The sequence below is a fragment of the Nycticebus coucang genome, chromosome 12 (assembly GCF_027406575.1).
Source record: "Nycticebus coucang isolate mNycCou1 chromosome 12, mNycCou1.pri, whole genome shotgun sequence".
Taxonomy (NCBI): domain Eukaryota; kingdom Metazoa; phylum Chordata; class Mammalia; order Primates; family Lorisidae; genus Nycticebus; species Nycticebus coucang.
This window is the reverse complement of record NC_069791.1, coordinates 92689609-92715756: the sequence shown is the minus strand read 5'-3', so window position 1 is coordinate 92715756 and position 26148 is coordinate 92689609. Positions and strand designations below refer to the sequence as shown.

At 42.6% G+C, this 26148-nt stretch overlaps 2 protein-coding genes across 3 annotated transcripts in view; both read right to left on the bottom strand.

Annotated features, from left to right (window-relative positions):
* Positions 1 to 1106: 1106 nt before the first annotated feature.
* On the bottom strand, positions 1107 to 10354 carry COQ7 (coenzyme Q7, hydroxylase). 2 transcript variants are annotated; one of them, XM_053557564.1, is made up of 6 exons: positions 10199 to 10354; positions 5842 to 6020; positions 4577 to 4691; positions 3015 to 3154; positions 2251 to 2319; positions 1107 to 1817 (listed from the first exon to the last, which is right to left on the bottom strand). In XM_053557564.1, the coding sequence occupies exons 1-6, from the start codon at positions 10269 to 10271 to the stop codon at positions 1740 to 1742; spliced, it is 654 nt and encodes a 217-aa protein (XP_053413539.1). In that variant the 5' UTR covers positions 10272 to 10354; the 3' UTR covers positions 1107 to 1739. The 2 variants fall into 2 exon arrangements, with proteins under 2 accessions (XP_053413539.1, XP_053413540.1); XM_053557565.1 differs by lacking the exon at positions 10199 to 10354 and adding an exon at positions 6189 to 6257.
* Positions 10355 to 14367: 4013 nt separating this feature from the next.
* TMC7 (transmembrane channel like 7) overlaps positions 14368 to 26148 on the bottom strand; it is a 58969-nt gene continuing 47188 nt past the window's right edge. Inside the window, exons 12-16 of the mRNA XM_053557567.1 lie at positions 25305 to 25491; positions 23699 to 23829; positions 19958 to 20113; positions 18383 to 18461; positions 14368 to 16462 (exon numbers count right to left, since the gene is read on the bottom strand). Of these exons, the coding sequence (XP_053413542.1) occupies positions 16358 to 16462; positions 18383 to 18461; positions 19958 to 20113; positions 23699 to 23829; positions 25305 to 25491 (658 nt within the window). The 3' untranslated portion in view covers positions 14368 to 16357. The remainder of the gene's footprint in view (positions 16463 to 18382; positions 18462 to 19957; positions 20114 to 23698; positions 23830 to 25304; positions 25492 to 26148) is intronic.

The following is a 26148-nucleotide window of genomic DNA, read 5'->3' as shown; positions in this document are numbered from 1 at the left end:
GAGTTGGTGAGGGATTTGATCACATGGACATCTGGGAAAGAACACTCCAGGATTTGATGACATGGACATCTGGGAAAGAACACTCCAGGCAGAGGGAGCAGCCATCTCAAAGTCCTTAAGCGGGAGTGTACCTGACCTTTTTGAGTAGGAGCAAGGAGGCTGGTGTGGCTGACGCAGAGTAAGGACAGGGATTAGAGGTCACAGAGGGCCAGGTCCTGTAAACCATTTTCGAGATGCTGACTTTCTATGTGAGGGAGCCATAAATAGCCACTGGAGAGTTCTGAGCTGAGCAGTGATATGATCCAGCTTATAGTTCAAAGGATCACTCTGGAGGTTGGGTTGAGAATGGATTGTGGGAGAACTGGGGCAAAACAAGAAGAGTAATTGGGAGGCTTCTGAAATAACCCAAGCAAGAGAGGAGGGAGGCTGGACCCTCAGTGGCAGTGGTAGACATGGTGAGAGGGAGTTAGTAAAACCCACAGGATGCCCTGGTCACTGGACAGAGATGTGCTAGAGGCAGGAGGCAAATGGGACTGCAGTGATTCTGACCTGAGCACTGGGAGGAGATAGTCACCATTAACTGCAAGGGGGAGCCCACTAGGGAAACAGGTTTGAGGGGTGGAGTGGAAGGCGAGGAGTCCAGCTTGGGGTATGTGGAGGTGGAAATTCTCTTTAACGTCCAGTGCCTCCTCTTGGACAAGTAGGCAGCAATTATAGATATCTGAAAATGAGAAGTCTGGACTGGAGATACAAATGTGAAGGAATAGCCTCAATGAAGACAGCCAAGGAAAAGATGGTAGACTGAGAACAGGGCCAAGGACCGCACGCCCAGACCCTCTGCCATGAAGAGATATAAGGGGGGCAGGACAGACAAGTGGGCTGTTTCCCAGATTTACAGCTGGGAAACATCTTTTGCATCTTTTTCCTTCCTTCCCCTTCTCTTCTCCCACCCTCCTTTCTTCCCTCTAAATTTCTTCCCTTTAAATGGGCACCTACTATGTACTAGGACCCAGAAACAAATATTCTTCCCTCAATAAACTCAGTCTTACATAGGAGAGAAAGAAAAAGGTACACACTTATAAAATAATGTAGACAAAGGCAACAACCAGAGCTTGGATTTTTAGTTGTTAGTCAACACTACACTACACTACAGACATCTCTTGTAACCTGGCACAAAAGACTTTGGAACCTAAAACTGTCTTTACTCTTATTCTCACCCATGTTGAATTTAGCACAGTTATAATCAGAGATATTCATTTAATCACATAAAATTAAACTCACTCTTGGTTGAAGAAAGAGATAGATTGTAGAGGATTAATCCAAACTATCCTGGTGTCCACTGTCCTCCAAAGCCAGACCCTCGAGAATAGCCCTGCCCAGTTGTCAGGTGCTAATCAAACACAGGGCACTGCATGGGAGACAAAGACCTAAAAAATGTGATTCTTTACCAGGCGTCATTGTGGGAGCCTGTAGTCCCAACTACTTGGGAGGCTGAGGCAGGAGGATCATTTGAGCCCAGGAGTTAGATGTTGTTGTGAGCTATGATGCCACAGCACTCTAGTCTGGGGCAACAGAGTGAGACTCTGTCTCAAAAAAAAAAAAAAAAAAAACAAGATAAAAAGAAAACCTTTTAGTTTATCAACAAAACTCAAATAATGATAATTGTACATTTCCTTCTCTGTAAATGCCACTTGTTAAATTACTGTCATCTTTTATAAACAGGGATAAATGGACATACTTCAAAATCTTTCTGATACATATATTGCTGCTCTGCAACCCGCTTGGATAACACTCTTCAAGACAGCATATGCTGGAGCCTGTTAAAAACAACAAGCAAATAAAAGAAACACATTATATGCTGATTTTTAGTTTAAGTTTCAGGGCTGGCAGTGCTGGCAGGGTTTGGACTTCCCTGGATAAGAAATACGATCTGACAAACAACTTAATTTGGAAAAAAGTCATTCAAAAGATCAAAATGCCTCTGCTACTGCCAAAATACTGGACTCATCCAATTTCTCATAGGAAAGGGAAAAGAAGCTCCTGAGAAAAAAGATAAGGAATGAAGCAAGAAATAATATTCCCAATCCAGAGCAATGTGCTTGCTTGCTTTTTTTGTCAAAGCAACGTCACTGGTTTTCTTCCCTTTGGCCATTACTTTATAATTTATTTTTCCGGAAACAGAAACCTCCTGTCCTCTCAACTTTCCAGATATGGTGCCCCAAAGCACTATAAGTAACAGAAGGTCCCTACCAATTCTGCATCATGGTCGAGACCTATATCATGGTGCTCAAGCTCTTCATCCCGAAATTTCTTTATCACCTGGTTAAATAAAAAGAAATCGCAGATAGTCAGCATTCCAACTCTCCTGCCATTCCATCTTATTTTGGAGGCTAAAGCGTCATAGTATAGTCTAAGACAGGCATAGGCCAACTTTTCCTGCCAAGGGCCAGAGAGTAAACACGTTAAGCTTTGCAGGCTATACAGTCTCTTGACCAACTACTCAACTCTGCTACTATAGCCCTGGAAAGCAGGTGAAGACATGTGCACGACTAGGCATGGGCATGTTCCAATAAAACTGTAAATTGTTATTTACAGAAACAGGTGGTTGGCCATGGGCCATAGTTTGCCAACCTCTGAGTTAGACTTTAAAAATTAAACAGTTCCCCTTTTTACGGGGAAAAAAATATCTGAGGGTGTCTATCAATTCTTAATTCATTTATTTAATCTAAAGGGTTCATGTTCACAGCATTTGCTCAGGGACAACAGAGGATAAAGACACAGAGAGAAGGCAGGCGTGACAGGATTCAAGAATCTCAGCTCTGCCTGAACTGTGTGACCAGGGCTGATGGCTTTACTTTCTATGCGTCAGTTTACTCACCTTTAAAATGAGGCACTGACTTGAATATCTCACCTTCCTCATCTCCTAATATTCTCTTATATTTTGTCTTTTTACATATACACATATCTGCCGATTTTCTCCTTGAACAGCCCCTTTCTGGAAGACAGTCAAATACCTGAAGAAGTTCCTCATATTTTTCAGGGTCCTCTTCCATCAGTGTCCTGATCTGGTTGTTGTAGTGATGCGCTATGCTCTCTTCCACTGCCACCGTGCAGGCCATTGCACCTTCCTTCCCAAGCAAGGCAGTTCCCGCCCCTAGAGTTGTTAAAACCGAGAGAAGGAAAGTAAGGGATAGATACCACTGGTGATGCAGAACATTTCTGGTCATGGTTTTTCGACTTCAGTACTACTGGAATTTGGACCTAGGTCATTCTTTGTAGTGGGGGCCGTCTCCTGCACTGTAGAATATTTAACAGTATACCTGATCTCTATCAACTAGATGCCGGTAGCACCAAGTGAGTTGTAATCCCAAAAGTGTCTTTAGGTATTGTTATGTGTCCTCTAGGGGGGGAAAGTTGCCCAGGTGGAGAATCACTGCTTTAGGTGGTACCAGATCCCAGTGTTAGACCTTGAATCACATAGTAAGAAAGTTATTGTCTTCTCAGTGCTCTTTTAACCTTCTGATTATGACCAAGATAAAGTCTGCATTTGGGATGAGCATGTCTTTGATCTTTTATACCACTTTCTCTTCTCCCTTTTTAAAAAAGTCAACAGATCTCAGGGTTAGAATCTTCACCAGGGAACAGTATCTGGCTACAATTGAATTATGTTAGCTTTCCCCTCTGTTGTGTATATTTTAATTGTACTTTCTATTTATAAAACTACTGACTTTAAGACTCTATCTTAAATAAATTGAAGCAAAATAGGGCGGCACCTGTGGCTGAGTGAGTAGGGTGCCGGCCTCATATACTGAGGGTGGCGGGTTCGAACCTGACCCCGGCCAAACTGCAACAAAAAATAGCCAGGTGTTGTGGCGGGCACCTGTAGTCCTAGCTACTAAGAGAATCGCCTAAGCCCAAGAGCTGAGGTTGCTGTGAGCTGTGATGCCACAGCACTCTACCAAGGGTGACAAAGTGAGACTCTTATCTCTAAAATAAATAAATAGATAAATTGAAGCATGCAAGAGGGACTTTACCTAACAATTGCAATCAGTGTAACTGGCTTAAAAAAAAAAAAAAAAGAAAAAATAAATAAATAAATAAATTGAAGCAAAATAAAAGCTGTCAATTTATCTTTAGAAAATTATTAAGTAAATGAATAAAAACAAGGATGTAAGAAGATACAGCAAAAATTATGAAAGTGGTACCTGAATGATTTAATCATCCTACATTCTTTTTTTTTTTTTTTTATTGTTGGGGATTCATTGAGGGTACAATAAGCCAGGTTACACTGATTGCAATTGTTAGGTAAAGTCCCTCTTGCAATCATGTCTTGCCCCCATAAAGTGTGACACACACCAAGGCCCCACCCCCCTCCCTCCTTCCCTCTTTCTGCTTCCCCCCCCATAACCTTAATTGTCATTAATTGTCCTATCAAAATTGAGTACATAGGATTCATGCTTCTCCATTCTTGTGATGCTTTACTAAGAATAATGTCTTCCACTTCCATCCAGGTTAATATGAAGGAAATCATCCTACATTCTTAAACTCACATAAGCTCTTCCATACAGACACGCACCTAGTACAAACCCCAACACGTTCCAAAATGGCATCAGAACTGTTGGCCGGACCCTGAATGTAACCATCAACTCATTGAACTTTTTCAAATGATCTTTTTCTTGATCCCACATTTTCTGCAAAAAAAAACATAAAAATAAAGACATGTAAGCATTCCATAGAGGCCTCCTGCTATGCAATGAGGAAGCTATGTGGCCCATCCCTGTGGCATACAAGCAGCAAAACAGAAATGGAGAAAATGGTGGGACCTGCTGTCTCCTCCACTCCCCTCAAAACATCAATGAAAAAAGTAAAATATCAGACTAAAAGGCATCTTTGATACAGAAAAGAGAATATCAATAAACCAAAAGATGAGCCAGTTATTTTAATTCCAGGTAAGAACAGTTCTGACAGAAGACTCTCACATCTACAGTGTGCCTATAATATGAAAAGGGTCTATACACATGAAAATGAGACATTTAACCCACTTCAAAATCAAAAGAGCAAAATACAGCTATTGGGTGATTTCCTTTCTATTACTAGCATATTAGTATCATTTACATCAAAGGAAAAAGGGAGAAAGATAACAGCTAACACTCAGATTAAGTGCCAGGTGCTGTCAAATGGCTTTATACAGGCAACTCACTGAATCCACACAAGTGCCCTGTGAAAGACAAAGAGATTAAATAACTTGCCAAAGGACTCAGAGCAGGCAGTTAAACTTGAACTAACTCATCTATTATATGCTAGGCATGGTGTTAGTTGCTCTATACCAGCCCATTTATTCCTTACCCAAACCCAGGCCATTTTGTGTTTACAGAAGTGAAGACCCAGAGAGGTCATATGATATCCAAGGTCACAAAGATAGCAGGTGACAAAAAGCAGAAATATGAATCCAGGTCTGTGTGACTACCAACTCTAGGCCCTTCCACTGTCTTTCAGTACACAGAATTTCCCTTGGTGCTCCATAGGGTAGGATTAAACCCCTCAGCATATGGTGCTTTCACCTAATGAAGTTATTTCTTGACCTTTTTTTTCATTATTGCCTGCCCCTGCCATGAATTTTTAATACCACAGATATATGGTTTGTTTATGCAGTATATATCTACCTATACTTTATACAGAAAAAGAATAAAATGCTTTTCACTCCCCACTTCCCTCAAGAACCAATTTTTCACTCTTGGGAGACAACCGCACGAATCTCCCTTGGGAATGTGATTCATGATTTGAAGTCCTTCAGATCCACCCATTGATAGGCCAGGCTGAGAGAGACAAGGCAGTGCCCACCTGAATGATGGGCCCGATGCTGGAACGACCCAGGATAGCCATCTGCCCGGCATAGATGCGGTTGGCTCCATATTCGCCTGCATGATCCACCCTGATTATTCGATCCACAGCTGCCCTATTGATAGTGTCCAAGGTCATTCTTGAATTGTAAAATCTGACACTGATTCTTCTTCCATAAGCTGAAATGCAAGTGTTTATTCTTCATTACTCTCTAGTAAAGCTGAGATTTTTCTCTTACAGAAGAAAGGGGCACTTTAGGACCAAGATCACAAATAAGCTCCCTGTGGGCTGCATATGCCCATTAATATATTCTGTTTAACATGCAGTGTTAAAACAGAGGATTTTACCTAAAGATCTGAATTTCTGGCCTGGTGTGGTGGCTCACACCTATAATCCCAGCACTCCGGAAGGCCAAGACGAACTTGAGCTAGAGCAAGACCTTATCTCTAAAAAAAAAAACTAGCCAGGCATTGCGGTGGGCACCTGTAGTCCCAGCTACTTGGGAAGTTGAGGTAAGAGGAGCACTTGAGCCCAAGAGTTTGAGGTTGCTGTAAACTAAGATGCCAAGGCACTCACTCTACCAAGGGTGACCAAGTGAGATTCTGTCTCAAAAAAAAATCTGAATTTCTTGCTTCACTTTCAGTGTATGCAGATCTGGAAATCCTGTCTGTCTTCTCAACAGTTAATATAGCAGCTGCTTCTAGATGGGAGTGGTTCTACAGTTCACCCACCCCTCCCAACCTGCTTCTCCCTAGCCAGGCTATACAGTAGAGAGCATTCAAAAACACAATGCTTTTCCCTAATCAATCGGCAGGGTGTGTGTGTGTGTGTGTGCGTGTGTGAAAGATACTGATATTTTTAAAAATCTCCTGCAGGCTCGGTGCCTGTAACACAGTGGTTATAGCGCTGGCCACATGCACTGAGGCTGGCGGGTTCAAACCCAGCCTGGGCCAGCTAAACAACAATGACAACCTCAACAGCAATAAAATAGCCAGGCGTTGTGGCGGGCACTGATAGTCCCAACTACTTGGGAGGCTGAGGCAAGAGAATCACTTAAGTCCAAGAGTTTGAAGTTGCTGTGAGCTGTGAAGCCACAGGACTCTACTGAGGGCGACACAGAGAAGACTCTGTCTCAAAAAAACAAAATAAAATAAAAATCTGTTGCACAAATCACCTCTGTAGCCAAGGTTGAGAACTACAGAAAGTTTCCTTAAAACACCCACATTCACTGGCGTTTAACTTTCAGACTGCAGCCTCTGAGCTTAGGTTTCACCTCATTATGGTCCAATAACAATTCAGCTAAACTTCTCTCATATTCAAAATGTAAAACTTTTTTAGGACAGACTAGATTTCCTCTTTAAAAAAAATATCCTAAGTCCTTAATTATATTCTCTGAGCCTTATATTAGGGTATCTCAAAAGCTCTCTCCTTCCTGTAACAGAAGAGTTTTGCAGGATGCTTAGGTGTGTAATTCACCTCATTTCACAAACATGGAAATAGAGACCCAGAGGTCATTTAATTTATAATGCTAGTTTCGACCTGCACTGGTATCACTTAGAAATATTTTCAGGGCTTGTATTCTGTGACTAACATGACCATGTGGGGAAAAAAAACTCATTTTGGATACATCAGTGGCTCTTTCATTAAAAAGGCTTGAGTGCTTTGGACACAAAATGATGGAGTGGGTTGCACTGAAATTTGGGGTGTTTCTGCATTTGAATTTTTATAGCAGGTAGGGTTTTAAATGCCACACATTAAACAAAAAAGCATAGACAAGGGGAATCAGAAAATGCATGTCTCATCTCTAACACTAACTTTGGATAAATTAGAATAGAAATTTCTTACATATAAAATTGGCAATAATCAGGCTGTCTCCTTAAGGGAAAAGATACAATAATAAAATTTTTCTGAGTGATGAGGATACGATGAGATATAGAAAGCAAAGTAACTTTATAAATAAAAATGAGTGATTCTTACTGTTATGCTCATTGGCTCAACAGAAACAAAAAAATAGCCGGGTGTTGTGGCGGGCGCCTGTAGTCCCAGCTGCTTGGGAGGCTGAGGCAAGAGAATCGCGTAAGCCCAAGAGTTAGAGGTTGCTGTGAACCGTGAGATGTCATGGCACTCTACCTGAGGGCGGTACAGTGAGACTCTGCCTCTACAAAAAAAAAAAGTTCATTTTTGGCCAGGTGCAGTGGCTTATGCCTATAATCCTAGCACTCTGGGAGGCTAAGGCAGGTGGATTGCTTGAGTTCAGGCATTCAAGACCACCTTGGGCAACAGCAAGACCCCATCTCTACTAAAAATAAAAAAATTAGCCTGGTGTTGTGGCAAGGGCCTGTAGTTCCAGCTACTTGGGAGGCTGAGGCAAGAGGATCTTTTGAGCCCAAGAGTTTGAAGTTGCTATGAGATATGAAGCCACAGCACTCTACCTTGAGAGGAAAAAAAAAGTTTTTTTTTTAATAAATAAAATAAAAATTATAAAATTCTCTTCCAATCCTTTTGATTTCATCAAGGAAGATATCTCCATTTACAGATGGTATATCCTGAACCTTCTAACACTAATCTCCCTTTCTAACAGAAAAAATTGGTCTTAGGTTCAAGCCCTGTTATATTAGCTATAAGAATCTTATAACTTGGCTCAGCGCCTGAGGCTCAAGCGGCTAAGGCACCAGCCACATACATCTGAGCTGGCCAAATTCGAATCCAGCCCCGCCAGCCAAACAACAATGACGGCTGCAACCAAAAAATAGCTGGTTGTGGCAGGCGCCTGTAGTCCCAGCTACTTGGGAGGGTGAAGCAAGAGAATCGCTTGAGCCCAGGAGTTGGAGGTTGCTGTGAGCTGTAATGCCACAGCACTCTACCCAAGGTAACAGCTTGAGGCTCTATCTCAAAAAAAGAGAATCTCATAACTTTTTGTTTTCAATGTGATTTTTATGATTACTCATCCATTTGGGGCAGGCAATTCTAATTTTCCATTTACCATAAGGATTTAGTTAGTTTGTTTTTTGAGACAGTCTCACTCTGTCGCCCTGGGTCTTGGCTAGAGTGCCCTGGCATTATCATAGCTCACAGCAACCTCAAGTCTCCTGGGCTCAAGGGATCCTCCTGCCTTAGTCTCCCCCATAGCAGAGACTACAGACGCTTGCCACGACGCCAGGATAGTATTTCCCCCGGCCCCCATTTTTAGTAGAGATGGGGATCTCACTCTTTCTCAGGCTGGTCTCAAACTCGTGAGCTCAATCAATCCACCTGTTTCGGCCTCCCAGAGTGCTAGGATTACAGAAGGGAGCAACTGCGCCCACCTAAAGATTTAGATTCTATTAAATTATTTTATTTAATTAATTTATTTTTTTAAGACAGAGTCTCACTATGTCGCCCTGGGTAGAGTGCGCGGCATCACAGCTCACAGCAACCTCAAATTCTTGGGCTCAAGCGATTCTCTTGCCTCAGCCTCCCAAGTAGCTGGGACTACAGCCGCCCGCCACAACGCCCGGCTATTTTTTGGTTGCAGTTGTCATTGCGTTTGGCCGGCCCGGGCTAGATTCGAATCCGCCAGCTCTGGTGTATGTGCCTGGCGCCCTAGCCGCTGAGCTACAGGCGCCGAGCCAAATTATTTTATTTAAAATGGGACATGGTTATACAAGAACCATATTTAGTAATCAAAATTTCAGGCAGTTCTGCCATAAAGTAAAAATTCCCGAGGTGAAACACGAATGATTTGAGAAGACAACCTCATAACCATTTTCCGAGACAGCTCAGAAAGCAGGAGCCAAGATCCAAAACTCAGTCTGTCTACCCCAAATTCCATGCTCCTTCCACTGCACTTACGTTTTCATAGTTTACAGTGCATAAAATGACCCGAAGGTCTTAAAATACTAACACTATGTAGGTCAGGGATGGGGCCCAAGAAAATGCACTTTTAACAGGCGCCCACAAGAGGCTGATGCTAGTGGTTGTCGGGCTACACTTTGTATGGCAAAGCCGAGGGGAAAAGACTACGTACGGAGACACTCTCCGTACACTGAACTTTCACTGTCGCCAACTGGCCTTGCTACGGAACCTCGAACACACCCGCAGCGACGTCACTGCACAGGTGTGCAGTTAGGTCACTCCCCAACACAACAAACCCACACTGACCCAACACCCCAAGAGTCACCGACGAAAACCAACCCTCTCCAGCCCATCTCTCTAGCCGCGTACTACAGGTTCCGCCCCGCAAATAAGGGACGCAGCCACTCTGTCGCAAGCCAGTGACGTAAAACGTCTCCAACGTGACCTCTACGACCCGAGCTTCAGGAGAAAATTCCTTAGTTCATCAGTCAGCACGTGACAACGACCGCGGGTCCCGCTGTACCTGAAAGGGGCCGCCAGATGCCCAGACGAAGCCACCGCAGGGAGGGAGCCGCCACCACCCCGGCGCAATTCATTGCCAGGACAACAAAGCAGCCACTTAGTTAGAGGGGAGCCAATCGTGCCCTTGGCGCGAACTGATGACGCACAGCAGGCGTAAGAAAGACGGGACCCTCCCTGGCCCCGCTGGAAACGCCCCAGACCCCTGCTTCCGTTCGATTGGTTGGTAAAGGCAAAAAGAAAGATTCTATTGGATATGGTCACTGTCAATCACCGGGGAAACGGTGGTATTGTCGCCTTAGGTGGCCAAGAAGTTAAGAATGGTAAATTACTCGCCGAGATTCGGAGAGTGTGTTTATTTCTCACCTAAGTTCTCGGGAAGGAAGGCTATAAGGGAACTACTTATTGACTGAGGCATAGTATTTTCGGCTTTACCTACGTAGAAAGAGACTTTTCTGTATTTGTGTCGTACATCCACTTTAAAATACTAGAAGTTACGTGCTGAAATTGAATTCTCCACATGGTCAATAGTGTCATCTCTAGGTGGTAGGGTGAAAGTTGGCTTTAAATTTACTCCTAGTCCTTTTCGCTATTTTCAGATTTTCCACGGGGAACATGTATTGTTTTTGTATCCACTTTACTATATTTTTGGTGTGCATGTATATTGTAGCAAGTTGGGGTGGGGTTTTATTATTTGGAGAGAAGGGGAAACTTAGCAACATGTAACACCTTTTAGAGTGCATATTAATTTATACAGCGTAGGGATCTAGTCAACAGAAACAGTTTTTCAAATGAGTAAGGTATATGATGGCAAAAATAAAGATGCATATCTTAAAGTATAGAAACAAAACGTTTAATATTTGTTGGGATTGTGAGAAGGGAGCTTTTACTCTCTACAATTACCTATCTATTTTATTCGAGTGTATTTATTTCCTTATTTTTTGAGACAGAGGCTAACTTACTCTGTTGCCCCAGGCTCGAATGCCCTGGCTTCCGCCAAGCTCCTGGGTTCAAAGGAACCTCCTACCTCAGTCTCAGCCTCCCAGTAGCTGGGACTGCAGAACCCTGCCAACACATTCAGCTAACTTTTCTATTTAGAAGAGCTGAGGTCTCACTGTTCCTCAGGTATGGTCTCCAACTTCTAAACTCAAGTGATTCTCCAGCCACGGCCTCCCAGAGTGTTAGGGTTACTGGTTTGAGGCACTGTGCCCAGCCTATCAGAGTTCATTCTAAAATATTTTAGGATACAAAACGTGTGAAATAATTTAATTTATATTTCTAGTTTTTGTAAAACTGTGTTCGAATTACTATAATAATTTAAAATTAAGATTTAATATTTAGTAAGGCTGATGTAACTTTCTCAGGTAAGGCTACTGAGAACATAAATCTGGCTCTCAAAAGCCTTAAAATGTTCAAAACCGTTGCCATAATCAAACTTCTAGTCTCTATTCCTAAGAAGAAAATGTTGACAAAGATTTGTATGTACCAGTTATTTCTTGCTGGGAAAATTTGGAAACAAAATGTAAAACAGGGGAATATTTTTAAAATTATCCATTTGTGGCCAAGTGTGGTGGCCTTAAACCTGAAATCCTAGCACTCTGGGAGGCTGAGGCTGGTTGATTGCCTGAGCTCAGGAGTTTGAGAACAGCCTAAACAAGAGCTAGACCCTCTCTCTACTAAAAATACAAAAATTAGCTAGGTGTTGTGGCAGGTGCCTTTTGTCCCAGCTACTTGGGAGGCTGAAGGAAGAAGATCACTTGAACCCAGGAGTCTGAGGTTGCTGTAAACCAGGGGTCCTCAAACTGCGGCCCGCGGGCCACATGAGGTGGTGTGAATTGTATTTGTTCTTGTTTTGTTTTTTACTTCAAAATAAGATATGTGCAGTGTGCATAGGAATTTGTTCATAGTTTTTTTTTTTTTTAAACTATAGTCTGGCCCTCTAACTGTCTGAGGGACAGTGAATTGGCCCCCTGTTCAAAAAGTTTGAGGATGCCTGCTGTAAACTATGATGCCAGGGCACTTTACCAGGACAACAGAGTAAGACTCTGTCTCAAAAAAAAAAAAAAAAAAAAGATAAGATTAACAATAGATGTCTATGGTGTTATGAGTGATTTCATTTTTCTGTAGTTTTTGATTTTCTATAATATTTTTTATAATGACGAAATTTCAAAAAGAAAAAGCTTATTCTCTAATTCAAAACTAGAAAATAAAATGAATGTGTATATATATATATATATATATATTTTTTAGACAGTGCCTTATTCTGTCACCCAGGCTGAAGTAAGTGGCACTAATATAGTTCATTGCTACTTCAACCTCCTGAACTTAAGTGATCCTCTCACCTCAGCCTCCCTGGTAGCTAGGACTATAGCTCTGCACCACCACACCAAGCTAATTTTTAAATTTTTTGTAGAGACGAGTTCTCACTGTGTTACCCAGCTTAGTCTCAAACTCCTAGCCTCAACTGATTCTCCTGCCTTAGGCTCCCAAAGTGCTGGGATTATAAGGCAAAAGCCACCACACCAAGCCTTATATATATTAGTTTTCCATTTTAAAGATGAAATAGAACTCAAGTTCATGACCAGCCTGAGCAAGAGCGAGACCCTGTTTCTACTAAAAATAGAAAAACTAAGGCAAGACAGTATCTTGGGCCCAAGAGCTTGAGGTTGCTATGAGCTATGATGCCACAGCACTCTGCTCAGGGTGCTAGAGTGAGACTCTGTCTCCTAAAAAAAAAAAGGTAAGGGAACTATAGCTCAGAGAAGTGAAGACACTTGAACAAAATCACACAATTAAACAAGTAACCCAGCTATTCTGTGTCCCAAGCACATCATATGCATTGGAAATACACCACATGGAACTTAACTAGTAAAGCCACACACTGTATAAAGAAAATAGATTCAGAAGTTCTTTCTTCCCAAGAATCAAACCTTGTAATGACACCCTGGAAAAATTAATTCCATTCTTCTCTGATATTTATATAAGAGGGTAGTTACAATCAGATTTATGGCTGCAGGAATTTATTCTTCCAACTTACAAGTTAATGCAAAGTAAAGACTTGCCTAACTGGATTCTTCTCTTTGCTGGGATGAGAATATTCTGTGATTGTGTGAGCCTGCAACGCTGCCTTAAGAACAAGGGCCTGGAGCACACTGGGGCAAGACAGACAGGGTTTGCAGGTTCTTTCAAACTTTCAGTTTCCAATGTTTGTAAAGGAGGAGAGGGTGAAAATCACCTAAGTATATATTAGCCTTGGAATGGTTATGAAGTATACCATTTATGCTACAGAATGCTATGTAGCCACTCAAAATACTTTCAGATGTTATTAAGGAGGGAAAAGGTGGGATCTCAGATACACATTACTTTACACATATAGCCACACATATGTATCTGTTTGACTATGTAATTCTCTGGCTTCAGCAGAGCTAAGAAGTCTTTCTTTTTTTTTTTTTTGAAACAGTGTCTCACTTTGTCACCCTGGGTAGAATGCCATGGCATCATAGTTCACAGCAACCTCAAACTCTGGGGCTCAAGTGATCCTCTTGCCTCAGCCTTCCAAAAAGCTACAGGTGCCCAACACAACATCTAGCTATATCTAGAAACAGGGTCTTGCTCTGGCTCAGGTTGGTCTCAAACTCCTGAGCTTAAACAATCTTCCCTCTTCAGCCTCCCATAGTGCTAGGATTGTAGGCATGAGCTACCTCACCTGGCCTCAGAGCCAAGGAATCTTAAAAGCACTTATCTGGCTCGGCACCTGTTGCTCAGTGGTTAGGGCACCAGCCACATGCACCCGGGCTGGTGGATTCGAACCTGGCCCAGGCCTGCTAAACAATGACGACAACAAAAAGATAGCTGGGCATTGTGGCAGGTGCCTGTAGTCCCAGCTACTTGAGAGGCTGAGGCAAGAGAATTGTTTAAGCCCAAGAGTTGGAGGTTGCTCTGAGCTGTGATGCCACAGCACTATACCAAGGGTGACCAAGTAAGACTCTCAAAAAAAAAAGGCACTCATCTGATAATTGCATTAAACACCCTTTTCTTCTCTTTGATTCTAGGAAAAAGCAAAAAACAACTCTACAAATTGTTACTGTTTTCCATGATCATTTGATTCGTAACAAAAAGCCTCCATGAATTCAAAATCAGAGTCACATTTTAAAACCTTCAAGACATGTTTAATCAGTAGTTTTAATGCACATTTGTCAGAGAGCTGTACTTTAAAAATAATACAGACATCATCTGGTTATTAAAGTTACCAAAACATATAAAAAATTCAAGTACGAGGTATATAAATTAGCAGCATCTAGCTAAAACTAATATAGTAGTTAGCATATTTCAGTATCACTTTTATAATAGGGAAAGAAAACAGCCATATATTTTCATTGTGTACATCTCGCACACACACACACAAATAGAAAATTCAAGGGTCTTCAGAAGCATGCTGAAGACAAGAAAATTGTATTATAGAGGCACTGGGCTAAAATATGTATAATCAGAATTTGTTTTAAAGTAAGGTTGGGTGAACTGTGAGTTATTCAGAATTTCACGATACCAGTTATTAGATTTAGACACTTAAAAACTTTAACAAGACTGCAAGGTGAAAGGCTCATTGATCTCACAGGTAATTATCCCATGCTAATACTATCTTTGTGGAAGAACAAGAAAACAGTTGTGGCAAAGGGACAAGAATAGTATCTTTGGTCTTTGGAGCAAGGAATCAATCATTTTTGAGGAATGGAAGTAGGGGTGGGGATTATTCTTAATAGTGGCAGCTTTCTAACACCTGCCCCCACTTTAAGTTCCAGGCTACTCCTCAGGAAAGGTTTAGAGCCACTGAAAGAAAAATAACGGAAGAAAGGCTCCAACAGTCCATTACGAAACTACAGTACTTTGAAAAATATTTTGAAGATATTAAAATACAAAGCGATTACGTTAAACAATAACTTAGGCTTTTGTTAAAAGGTTCAGAGCTTTCAATTTCTGGTAAGCTTGTGATGAGGTATTTATCGCATATGGCTGTTACAGTAACAGAAATCTTAGATATTCTGCATGTTTTGTAAAACAAAGGCACACGCGTTTAAAATTGTAAGCATAGGAAAATGATAGTCCTTAAAAATGTGGACACATTTTAAGAAACCAGCCCCCAGTTCAGCTCAGTACACATTCATGGGCTGGTCAGATTATTGGCTGAATGGCAACCCACATCTCCAAACTCTTACATAAACTCTCAGCTCCAGTGTCAAACTGCCCTTTCCAGCCTGGCTCTGAAATTGTATAAGTGTCCTTCAGAAATGCAGGCCTCAGTGTATACCAGGAAGGGAAATGGCATTTGGAAGTCTGAGAGACAAACTTTACCTGTCTCTTACTTTGAAGGCACTGGGTCCTCCTCAAGTCTGAGAACTCAGGACTAGATGGGAACTGAAGGCTTGTGGATAACTAACCCCCTAAAGACAGTCTTCTCCTGAGTAATAAATGAGGCTACAGCAAAATGCTCTGAAAGCTAAAAAATCAAAACAGCCATGCTGCAGCAATTCCCTTCCTCATGAGGTTTAATCCAGGTCATTCAAGGACTATTCGCACAGTAGGGATGGGATTTTTATTTCCTATTACTACTACTATGAGCTGAAATAACATAACCATCCTCTTTATATTCTCACCATTTGTTTCCAACCTCACTATTTAAGGACTTCTGCTCATTAAAAAAAATATATGTATCATGTTTTAAGTCAGCCAAACCTTTGAAAAGGGTCACTGCTTCTTAAGGAATATTCCTCAGCCTAAAACCCCTACAACATGGTTCACAGGAAATAATCCATCCTCGTGAACAATAAGCTCTAAAGCTAACTTTAAAAGATGACACAAATAAGCTCTTAAAAGACAGAGAAGTCTCTCCTCAGTTCCTGTAAAAGCTTGAATAACTTAATAAGTTAATGGTAGAGTCATCAACTGAGCTGCTGGTCTCCAGGAAAAGGCTCAGGTTTGCCCTGGTTTTTGAAGTCATAAGGGCTGGGTTAGGTAAACACAGGTACACATATGGAGCCACGCTCAGGAAGAGCCTAAACTGCAAAAAATATATTTTGAAATTTCCTCTGAAAACCCTGGTGGACTTCATGGACTTGACAGAGCCAGCACATCAGCTGAGAAGCAACAGGCAACAGCAATGGCCCGCTCAGTCTATGCCGGTGGGTTCCTCATCGGTCTTTGCTGGTTGGTTCTTCATGTCCCTTTGGGCTTCTGTTAGTTTCTGGATGAGGTAACGTTTATCACGACTTTCCTAAAAAAAAGAAATGAGGTCACAAGTACACTTAATATGTTTGAAACAAATCTCCTAACTATCTTCCAGACTCAGAGCTAGGGGTTCTAACCACTGGACTATCATAATGACTTCTGATCTGATCTGCCTCTTTCCACTGTGTCCCTTTCCCAGCCTACTATCCCCATAGGACTAATGCTTTTTTATTTATTTATTTTTGAGACAGAGTTTCACTTTGTCACCCTTGGTAGAATGTCATGGCATCATAGTTCACAGTAACCTCAAACTCTTGGGCTCAGCGTTCCTCTTGCCTCAACCTTCCAAGTACCTGGGACTACAGGTCCCCACCACAACGCCTGGCTACTTTTAGAGATGAGGTCTTGCTCTGGCTTAGGCCGGTCTCAAACCTGTGAGTTCAGGCAATCCACCTGCCTCGGCTTCCCAAGTGCTGGGATTACAGGCATGAACCACAATGCCCAGCCCTACTTTTGTTGTTGTTTTTTTTAAAAGATGCACATAAGGCCAGGTACAGTGGCTCAGATGGCTCACTCCTGTAATCCTAGCACTCTGGGAGGAAGAGGCCAGAGGTCACTTGAGGTAAGGAATTTGAGACCAGTCTAAACAAAAGTGAGACCCCATCGCTACTAAAAATTGAAAAAATTAGCCAGGCATTGTGGCTGATGCCTATAGTTCCAGCTACTCAGGAGGCTGAGGCAGGAGGATCGCTTGAACCCAGGAGTTTGAGGTTGCTGTGAGCTAGGCTGACACCCTGGCACTCTAGCCCAGGCAGCAGAATGAAACTGTCTCCATAAAAAAAAAAAAAAATGCACATTAGACTTCCACTTAACACCCTCCAGTGACTTCCCATTACACTCCTAATAAATGCCAAACTTCTTCCAGACCCTTAGGCTATGCTATGACTGGCTGATACTACGATGTCTTCTAGTTTCTTCCTATCACTCACCACCCCACAGCCACACCTCTCTCTCCATCCTGGCCCCAGAAGTGCCTAGATTATCACTCTCTTGCCTAATTGCCTAATTAGGACTTCCAGTAATTGGCTCCTCAAAGAGGTCTTTTTTTTTCTTTTTCTTGAGATGGAGTCTCACTCTCTGCCCTAGCTAGAGTGCTGTGGCATCATACCTCACAACAACCTCAAATGATGGGCTCAAGCAATCCCCTTCCCTCAGCCTCCCAAGCAGCTGGGACTACAGGTGTCTGACACAAGGCCTGGCTAATTTTTCTATTTTTAGTTTTCTATTTTTCTCACTCTTGCTTAGGCTGGTCTCAAACTCCTGAGGCAATCCATCCACCTCAGCCTCCCAGAGTGCTAGGATTACAGGTGTGAGCCACCGCACCTGGCCTCAAGAGGCCTTCTGCAGCCACCATCTACATCAGCAGATGGCCGCCCCCTGGTCACTCTGCCTTGTTTTCATTATCTTCATAGCAGTTGTGATTCTTGGAATTTATCTCATTTCTTTAGCTACCTAGCAGTTTTGTCTATCATGTCACCAGTGTATCCCAGCACCTCCCACCATACAGAGCACACAGTAGGTGCTCAATATACAGTAGAACCTCCCCGCCATAGTTGACCATCTCCATAACATTGACCACCACCTTAAATTGACCTAATTTTCATAGACTGGACATGCACCCCATGTACGTGTCAGTACAGTAGGCCTAGTTCCTTCCATTGACCAGTTTTTTACAGTCCCATGGGCGGCCAACTTACAGAGGTTCTACTGTATATGTTGAAGAGAGAGATGAGTCAGTGAATGAATGAAGCTGCAGGTGGCTAAGACTGAAGGCAACGTTTGGGGGAGGTGGCAGTGAAAAGCGGCCACAGCAATTCTGCTCCCTCCTTGGGAAAAGCATCACTTCTCAAATGATGACCTAGATAAATGGCCCTAGCCATGGCTCTCTGGGCCTATGCTTCCTTACCAGGGACAGCTGCTCTCGGAGCTGGACGACCACACGTTTGTGTGCCCCAGCTAGGGCGATGAAGTAAAACATAACGAGGCTGCAACACAAGACAGACAGGTCATGAAGAAGTTCGGCTCATTGAAGGCCACTAGAAAAACAATGTTAACACATTTTGCCTGGACCAGTTTTACTCTTGTTATGAAAAAAAAAAAAAAAGAAAAGAACACCCTCATTTCTCATTTCTCCCAAGTAGAGTGTGTGAAAAACAGCTTGTGGAGTTTTTTCTATTTTTGCCAATGGCAGGAGAGTCTGATGTAAGCCTTGGTTGTGAGCAAATACTAGAAGTTGTTGATGGAGAGTACAGAATGAGAGACAGATGGTCTAAATCAGCTGGGCAGATAATTAACATGTGGATGATCATGGTGGAAGCTCTCAGGCTTATTTCCTCATCTGTAAAATGGGAAATTGTAGTAAACCCCAGTGCTTGCAAGCTTGAGATAATACTCCTTTGATTAAAAGCTATTAAAAACTAGTTCCTGGCAGGTGGTGTCTGTGGCTCAAAGGAGTTGGGCGCCAACCCGATATGCTGGACGTGGCGGGTTCAAACCCAGCCCTGGCCAAAAACTGCAAAAAAAAAAAAAAAAAAAAACTACCGTAGTTCCTGTCTTCTGTGCAAGCCCAGATCTCAAATGGGGGTCATTGAAGTTATTATCTTTGGTGAGAGGGGCTGGTGGCATGGGGCAGGCCCCCATGAAAAACAGTAGGCAACCTCCTTTACTGAAGGAGAGCGGGTTTCCAGTCCAATATCACCACATTAAGACTAATGAAATGAGAGCCAGGTAACCAGGAGATCCTGGAAACACTGGTATCTTCTGGAAGTCCCTGCAAGCTACACAAGAACGGCCTCCAAAGACACAAGAAGTCAGATCAGATAACTGCCACCAGGTGGCGCCAGCCAAACCACAGCTGGGATGAAATGATTAGGGTGAGCAGCTGGAACCCCCAGATCCTGTGAATTCCAGGCTCAGTAGCTGCACAGCTCCCCTGTGTCATTTAATTAATCTTAGCAGAGGCATCTGACTTTTTACAGATGATTTTTTTTTCTGGCCCACTTCTTGCAAGGTGGTGGAATTGTACTTTAATAACATCAATCAATACATCATAGGATGATTTCACGAGTTAGTGCAGGTAAGGTACAATCAATTCCAGTTGTTCATGGCTTGTAAGTGGTAGAGCCAGGGTTCGTGTGCATGCTCCTAATCTGGTACTCATCTCTCTGTCCAGTAATCTGTTTCTTTTCAAAGAGCAGGCGATTTTGTGAATAATCAGTAGTGTTAACAATAGGCAAAGTTTATTGAGTTTTTACAAGCCAGGCATTGGGCTAAGTGCCTTACATATGATCTTTCTGAATCTGCTCAAAGACCCTCTGGAAGAGTGACTATTATTATAACCATTTTAGAGATGGGAAAGTGAGGCTGAGAGAAGCTTAGTGACTTGACAAGTTCAGGGTGCCCCCATCCCCAATTTCCCAGCGGGAGGAACCCACATGCCTCAGATGAAATACTTGCCAGGGTCTAGGTGCTTCTCACTCACCAGATGATCATGAAGAAAGGAACTGCAAAGGCTTCTGATGTGATGCCATGGACCAAGGATTGCAGCGAGCTGGGGAAGGTGCCCACCGTCTGGGGGATGACCTCCCAGGTGGTATTGTAGTTGGTGAATGGTCCACAGGCCTTAGAGGATGGGATGCTGCCAGGACATGGACCAAGGGGCTCAAAATGAGGTGTCCAGCACAGTTTGAATGTCCCACCTCTGGACACCCAGAACATTTTGCTAGCAATGGCTTACAAGGAACCACCTGACCTTTTGGGCCCTCTGGAATATTCTGCTCAAAAATACTTACCTTGAAATGTCATCAATTCTCTAGCCCTAACTTCCAGTTTAGTGGAAATTGAGGATGGAAAAGCAAGTTAAATGACACTGTAAGAAAACAGACAAATCATAGGCAGCGCCCATAGCACAGAGGTTATGGCGCTGGCCACATACACTGAGGCTGGCGGGTTCGAACCTGGCCTGGGCCATATAAAACAACAGTGACAACTGCAACAAAAAAAATAGACGGGTGTTGTGGCGGGCACCTGTAGTCCCAGCTACATGGGAGGCTGAGGCAAGAGAATCACTTCAGCCCAAGAGGTGGAGGTTGCTGTGAGCTGTGACGCCACATCACTCTACCGAGGGCGACATTGTAAGACTCTGCCTCAAAAAAAAAAAAGAAAGAAAACAGACAAATCCAGAATATGGGCATTCTATTCTCTGATCTCTTAATTTAGAACAAGGAAATTTGCCTGGACTCTTCAAAGAATGGAAGATTAAAAGAAACTGAGGAGATACAATAAATAAAAGCAATGGGTAGAACTTGATTGTTATTTTTAAAATTAAGCTATATGAGACTATTTTTGGGATAATTGGAGAAATTTAGAAATGGCAGGAATGTATTAGTATTAATTTTTTTAGGTATGCTATGTTATTGCAGATACACATGAAGGAGCACGTTCTTATTCTTAGGAGCTGCGTACGGAAGTACTTAGGGGTGAAAGGTTTTGGTGCCTACAACTTAATTTCAAATGTTCATCATCATCAAAAAAGGGGGGGGGCATACAGTAGAACCTCCGTAAATTGACCACCCAAAGGACTCGAACAAACTGATCAACATACAGAGGTGGTCAACCTAAGGAACTAGGCCTGCTGTACTGATACGTACATGTGGTGGGTGTCCAGTCTACGAAAATTGGGTTAACTTAAGGAAGTGGTCAGTGTAGGAAGGTGGTCAGCTATGGAGGTTCTACCGTATATGTAATATATACATAGAAAACATATAATCAATCCTCCATATCTGCAGTTACTGCATCAGCAGATTCAACCAACCTTAGATAAAAAATATTAGAAAAGGCTTGGCACCCATAGCACAGTGGTTATGGTGCCAGCCACATACACCAAGGGAGCCAGGTTCAAACCTGGTCCAGGCCAGCTAAACGACAATGACAACTGCAACAAAAAATAGCCAGGCCAGAGTGGGAAGGATGGGCGGAGGGAGGGTGATTGGTGGGATTACACCTGTGGTGCATCTTACAAGGGTACATGTGAAACTTTGTAAATGTAGAATATAAATGTCATAACACAATAACTAAGAAAATGCCAGGAAGGCTATGTTAACCAGTGTGATGAAAATATGTCAAATGGTCTATAAAACCAGTGTATGGGGTCCCATGATCGCATTAATGTACACAGCTATGATTTAATAATAATAAAAAAAATAGCCAGGCGTTGTGGCGGGTGCCTGTAGTCCCAGCTACCTGGGAGGCTGAGGCAAGAGAATCACTTAAGCCCAAGAGTTGAAGGTTGCTGTAAGCTGTGACATCACGGTACTCTACCAAGGGTGACACAGTAAGACTCTGCCTCAAAAAAAAAAAAAAAAAAATTAGAAAAAACAAAAAACCCCAATACAACAATAAAAATTACAAATAAAAAAAATAGTATAACAACTATTTATAGAGATTTACATTGTATTAGGTATCACAAATAATCTAGAGATGATTTAAAGTATATTAAAAAAAAGGATACGTATCAATGCAAATATTATGCCATTTTATGTCAGAAACTTGAGCCTCTGTGGATTTTGGTGTGCGTGCAAGGATGTTTTCGAACCAATTCCCTAAGGATTCTCAAGGGAGGACTACATAGCAAAATGTGAACAACAGGACGTCCTGTTGATGAGTATGTGAGTTTCACTGTTGCTGTTTTTTTCAACTTTTCTATAGAGCTGAAATTTTTCAAAATAAAAAACAGGAAAAAAATGAAAGAAAATTACAATGGAAAAACACTAAAATTAAGAACCGAAAGAACTGCCTAAATCCACATCACAAAGGTCTATGTTTAAGATTTTCCATTGCAAACCTACTTATACGTAGAGATAAAAATAAATTCCTAGAATTAAGCTAAATATAGTTTAAAGAAATAGATGAAGAATTTATAGTCCCTTCATACCGTGGAATACTAAAGAATCAGTGAGAGAGAAAAGAAATAGAAATAAGCAGATGGCTGTCTCCCAGAAAAGCTAAGTACTGTAGGCTCGGCGCCTATAGCTCAGTGGCTAGGGTGACAGCCACATACACTGGAGCTGGCAGGTTCGAATCCAGCCCAGGCCCACCAAACAACAATGACAACTGCAACCAAAACATAGCCGGATGTTGTGGCGGGCGCCTGTAGTCCCAGCTACTGGGGAGGCTGAGGCAAGAGAATCGCGTAAGCCCAAGAGTCAGAGGCTGCTGAGCGGCACCTGTGGCTTAGTGGGTAGGGCACCAAGGGTGGCAGGTTCGAACCTGGCCCCGGCCAAACTGCAACAACAAAAAAAAATGCTGTGCATTGTGGCAGGCGCCTGTAGTCTCAGCTACTCAGGAGGCTGAGACAAGAGAATTGCCTAAGCCCAAGAGTTGGAGGTTGCTGTGAGTTGTGATGCCACGGCACTCTACCGAGGGCGATAAAGTGAGACTCTGTCTCAAAAAATACAAAAACAAACACACACAAAAAAACCACTAAGTACTATAATTGGCAAATAGAATTAGAAAATGAATTTTCATTATATTTTCTTTTACAAATTTTGAATTTTTGCTATGTGAATGCATTCCTTATTTTATTTTATCTTTTGAGACAGAGTCTCAGGCTGTCCCCCTGGGTAAAGTGCTGTGGTGTCATAGCTCACAGCAACCTCAAACTCTTAGGCTCAAGAGATCCTCTTGCCTCAGTTTTTCCATTTTTAGTAGAGATGGGGGTCTTGCTTTTTCTCACTTTTTGCTCAGGCCGTTTGCCCCATCCCCATCCTTATTTTAAAGAAATCAAAGCTGGCTGGGCGAGGTGGCTCATGCCTTTAATCCTAGTACTCTGGGAGGCTGAGGTGGGTGGATTGCTTGAGCTCACGAGTTCAAGACCAGCCTGAGCAAGAGCAAGACCCTGTCTCTAAAATATAGAAAAATTAGCTGGGCTTTATGGTGGGCACCTATAGTCTCAGCTACTTGGATGGCTAAGGCATGAGGATTGCTTGAACCTAGGAGTTTGAGGTTGTAATGAGCTATGATGATGCCACTGCACTCTAGCCCAGGCAACAGAGCGATAACCCAAGTAGAAGTAGGCCAAGACATTCAGTCATGAGGGACTTGTCAATCTCTGCAGGTAGAACACCATGAGAAAAGCCAATAAAGCATGCTATGGACTCTTTAATATAAAAGAGGAACAGGTCAAGAGGCCAGGAAATGTTCTAGAAAACAAAGCCATATTTACCGTGACATGCTGATTGTCAGAGGTATTATTGCCAAACACAGCCCGATCAACAATACCAACAGGAAGAAGAAATTAGAATTGGACGCTCTGAACTGCCTGGGGGAGGGTCTGCAGGTATAAAGAAGACTCAACTAAGGGAAGAAAAGGAAAGAAACATATTAAGATCAGTAAGTACAGCTTCCATGAAGTGAAATTAGCATGTTCATGCACTGCGGCAAGAACCTAAATCGGTCTAACCTTTCTAGAGGGTAGTCCGCTGTGCCTCAGTCGGTAGGGTGCCGGCCCCATATACCGAGGGTGGCGGGTTCAAACCCGGCCCTGGCCAAACTGCAACCAAAAAAGTAGCCGGGCATTGTGGCAGGCGCCTGTAGTCCCAGCTACTCGGGAGGCTGAGGCAAGAGAATCGCTTAAGCCCAGGAGTTGGAGGTTGCTGTGAGCTGTGTGAGGCCACGGCACTCTACCGAGGGCCATAAAGTGACACTCTGTCTCTACAAAAAAAAAAAAAAAAAATGAAAAAAATGTTTAATCCAGACTCCAATTATGGGGAATTCATGATGATGAAATAGAAAGGAAAAACGAGCCAAAACATCTGAGAGGATGTTTCCTGCTGCAGTCACTGCTAACAGGGCATAACTGGAAGCAATCTAAACACCTATCAGTGGGAGTCAGCAGGTTAAAGTTAAAGGTTAAAGTACATCAAGGTGAAGCATGGCGGTCATGCCTATAATCCAAGTTATTCTGAGGAGGCAGAAGGATTGCTTGAGGACAGGCATTTGAGACCAGCCTGGGCAACACAGTCAGACCCCGTCTCTACAAAAATAAAAAAAATTGTTTTTTGAGACGGAGTCTCAAGCTGTTGCCCTGGGTAGAGTACCATGGCATCATCATAGCTCACAGCAACCTCCAACTCTTGGGCTCAAGCAATCCTCTTGCCTTAGTTTTTTCTATTTTTAATAGAAGTGAGGTCTCAATTTTTGCTCAGGCTGGTCTTGAACTTGTGCGCTCAAGCTAGCCACCCGCCTTGGCCTCCCAGAGTGATAAGATTACAGGCATGAACCATCATGCCTGGCTTTTTATAAATTTTTTTTAAAAATTAGCCAAGCGTGGTGGTGCATGCTTACAGTCCCAGCTACTAAAGAGGCAGAAGTGGGAGAATCCCTTGAGCCCAGAAATTTGAGGCTGCAGTGAGCTATGATGATACAACTGCACTCCAGCCTGAACAAGAGAGTGAGAACCTGTCTCTAAAAAATAAAAAATAGGCCGGGTGAGGTGGTTCATGCTGAGATGGGTGATTACCTGAGCTCAAGAGTTTGAGACCAGCCTGAGCAAGAGTGAGACCACATCTCTAAAAAATAAAGAACTTAACTATTTTAGACTGTTATATAAAAAAAAAAACCCAACATTTATATCACAGGATCAAAACAATTCTTAATAAAACTCAAAATTATAAAAATGTGAACAATTCATTCAGAATCTTTCCAGAATAAAAAATATATTTTGAATAAGGGATGCAATTTTAACACGTCTCGCAGGATGTGGGGTAGGTTTCAAACATAAGATCAAGAATGATCCAGAATCTGACCCCCCACTTCCCTCTTCTCCTTACCTCTTTCACATAAAAGATGATAATGAATTTCAAGGTTGCAATTGCAGGAAGAAGAGGTGAGAAAAAGGCCCCAATCCAGCAAATGGTCTGCCCATAAACGATCCCCAGGACATTATCAGGAATGGCAAACTCCTGCTGTCCCCAGCACTGAATCAGCTTCCATGAGGAACAGTAGGTCACGAGGAGCCTGGAAACAAACCAATTACTTTCTTTTCTTTTTTTTTTTTTGAGACAGAGTTTCACTCTGTCACCATGCGTAGAGTGCCATGGCGTCATAGCTCACACAACCTCAAACTCTTGGGCTTAAGCAATCCTCCTGCCTCAGCCTCCTGAGTAGCTGGGACTACAGGTACCCACCTCAATGCCCAGCTAGTTTTTTTTTTATTTTTAGTAGAGACAGAGTCTCACTCTTGCTCAGGCTGATCTCAAACTCTTGAGCTCAACCAATCCACCTGCCTTGGTCTCCCAGAGTGCCAGGATTACAGTGTGAGCCACTGCACCCAACCCAGACAATTTCTTACCTGGGCTCCCAGTGTCTGCCAACGCCACAGAACCATGTCCACAAAATCAGGGCCATTTCCATGCATATTTCTCATGGAAACTGCACGTCTTAAAGACAAACTGTAGTGAACTCTGAGCGCACTCAGAGTCCAAGTCTCAGATCCACAACTCAGTACAAGTTTCTTTGAGTACAAGTTCCTTTGACTTCCTCATTTTTCTCATCAGGCACATGGAGGGCAGGATTACAATGCAACCTACCCTACAGGGTTGTGGTGAGAATAAATGACAAGGGAGGCCTCTTTACCCTGGACTCTTGACTTGCTATTTATGACAGAAAGTATCT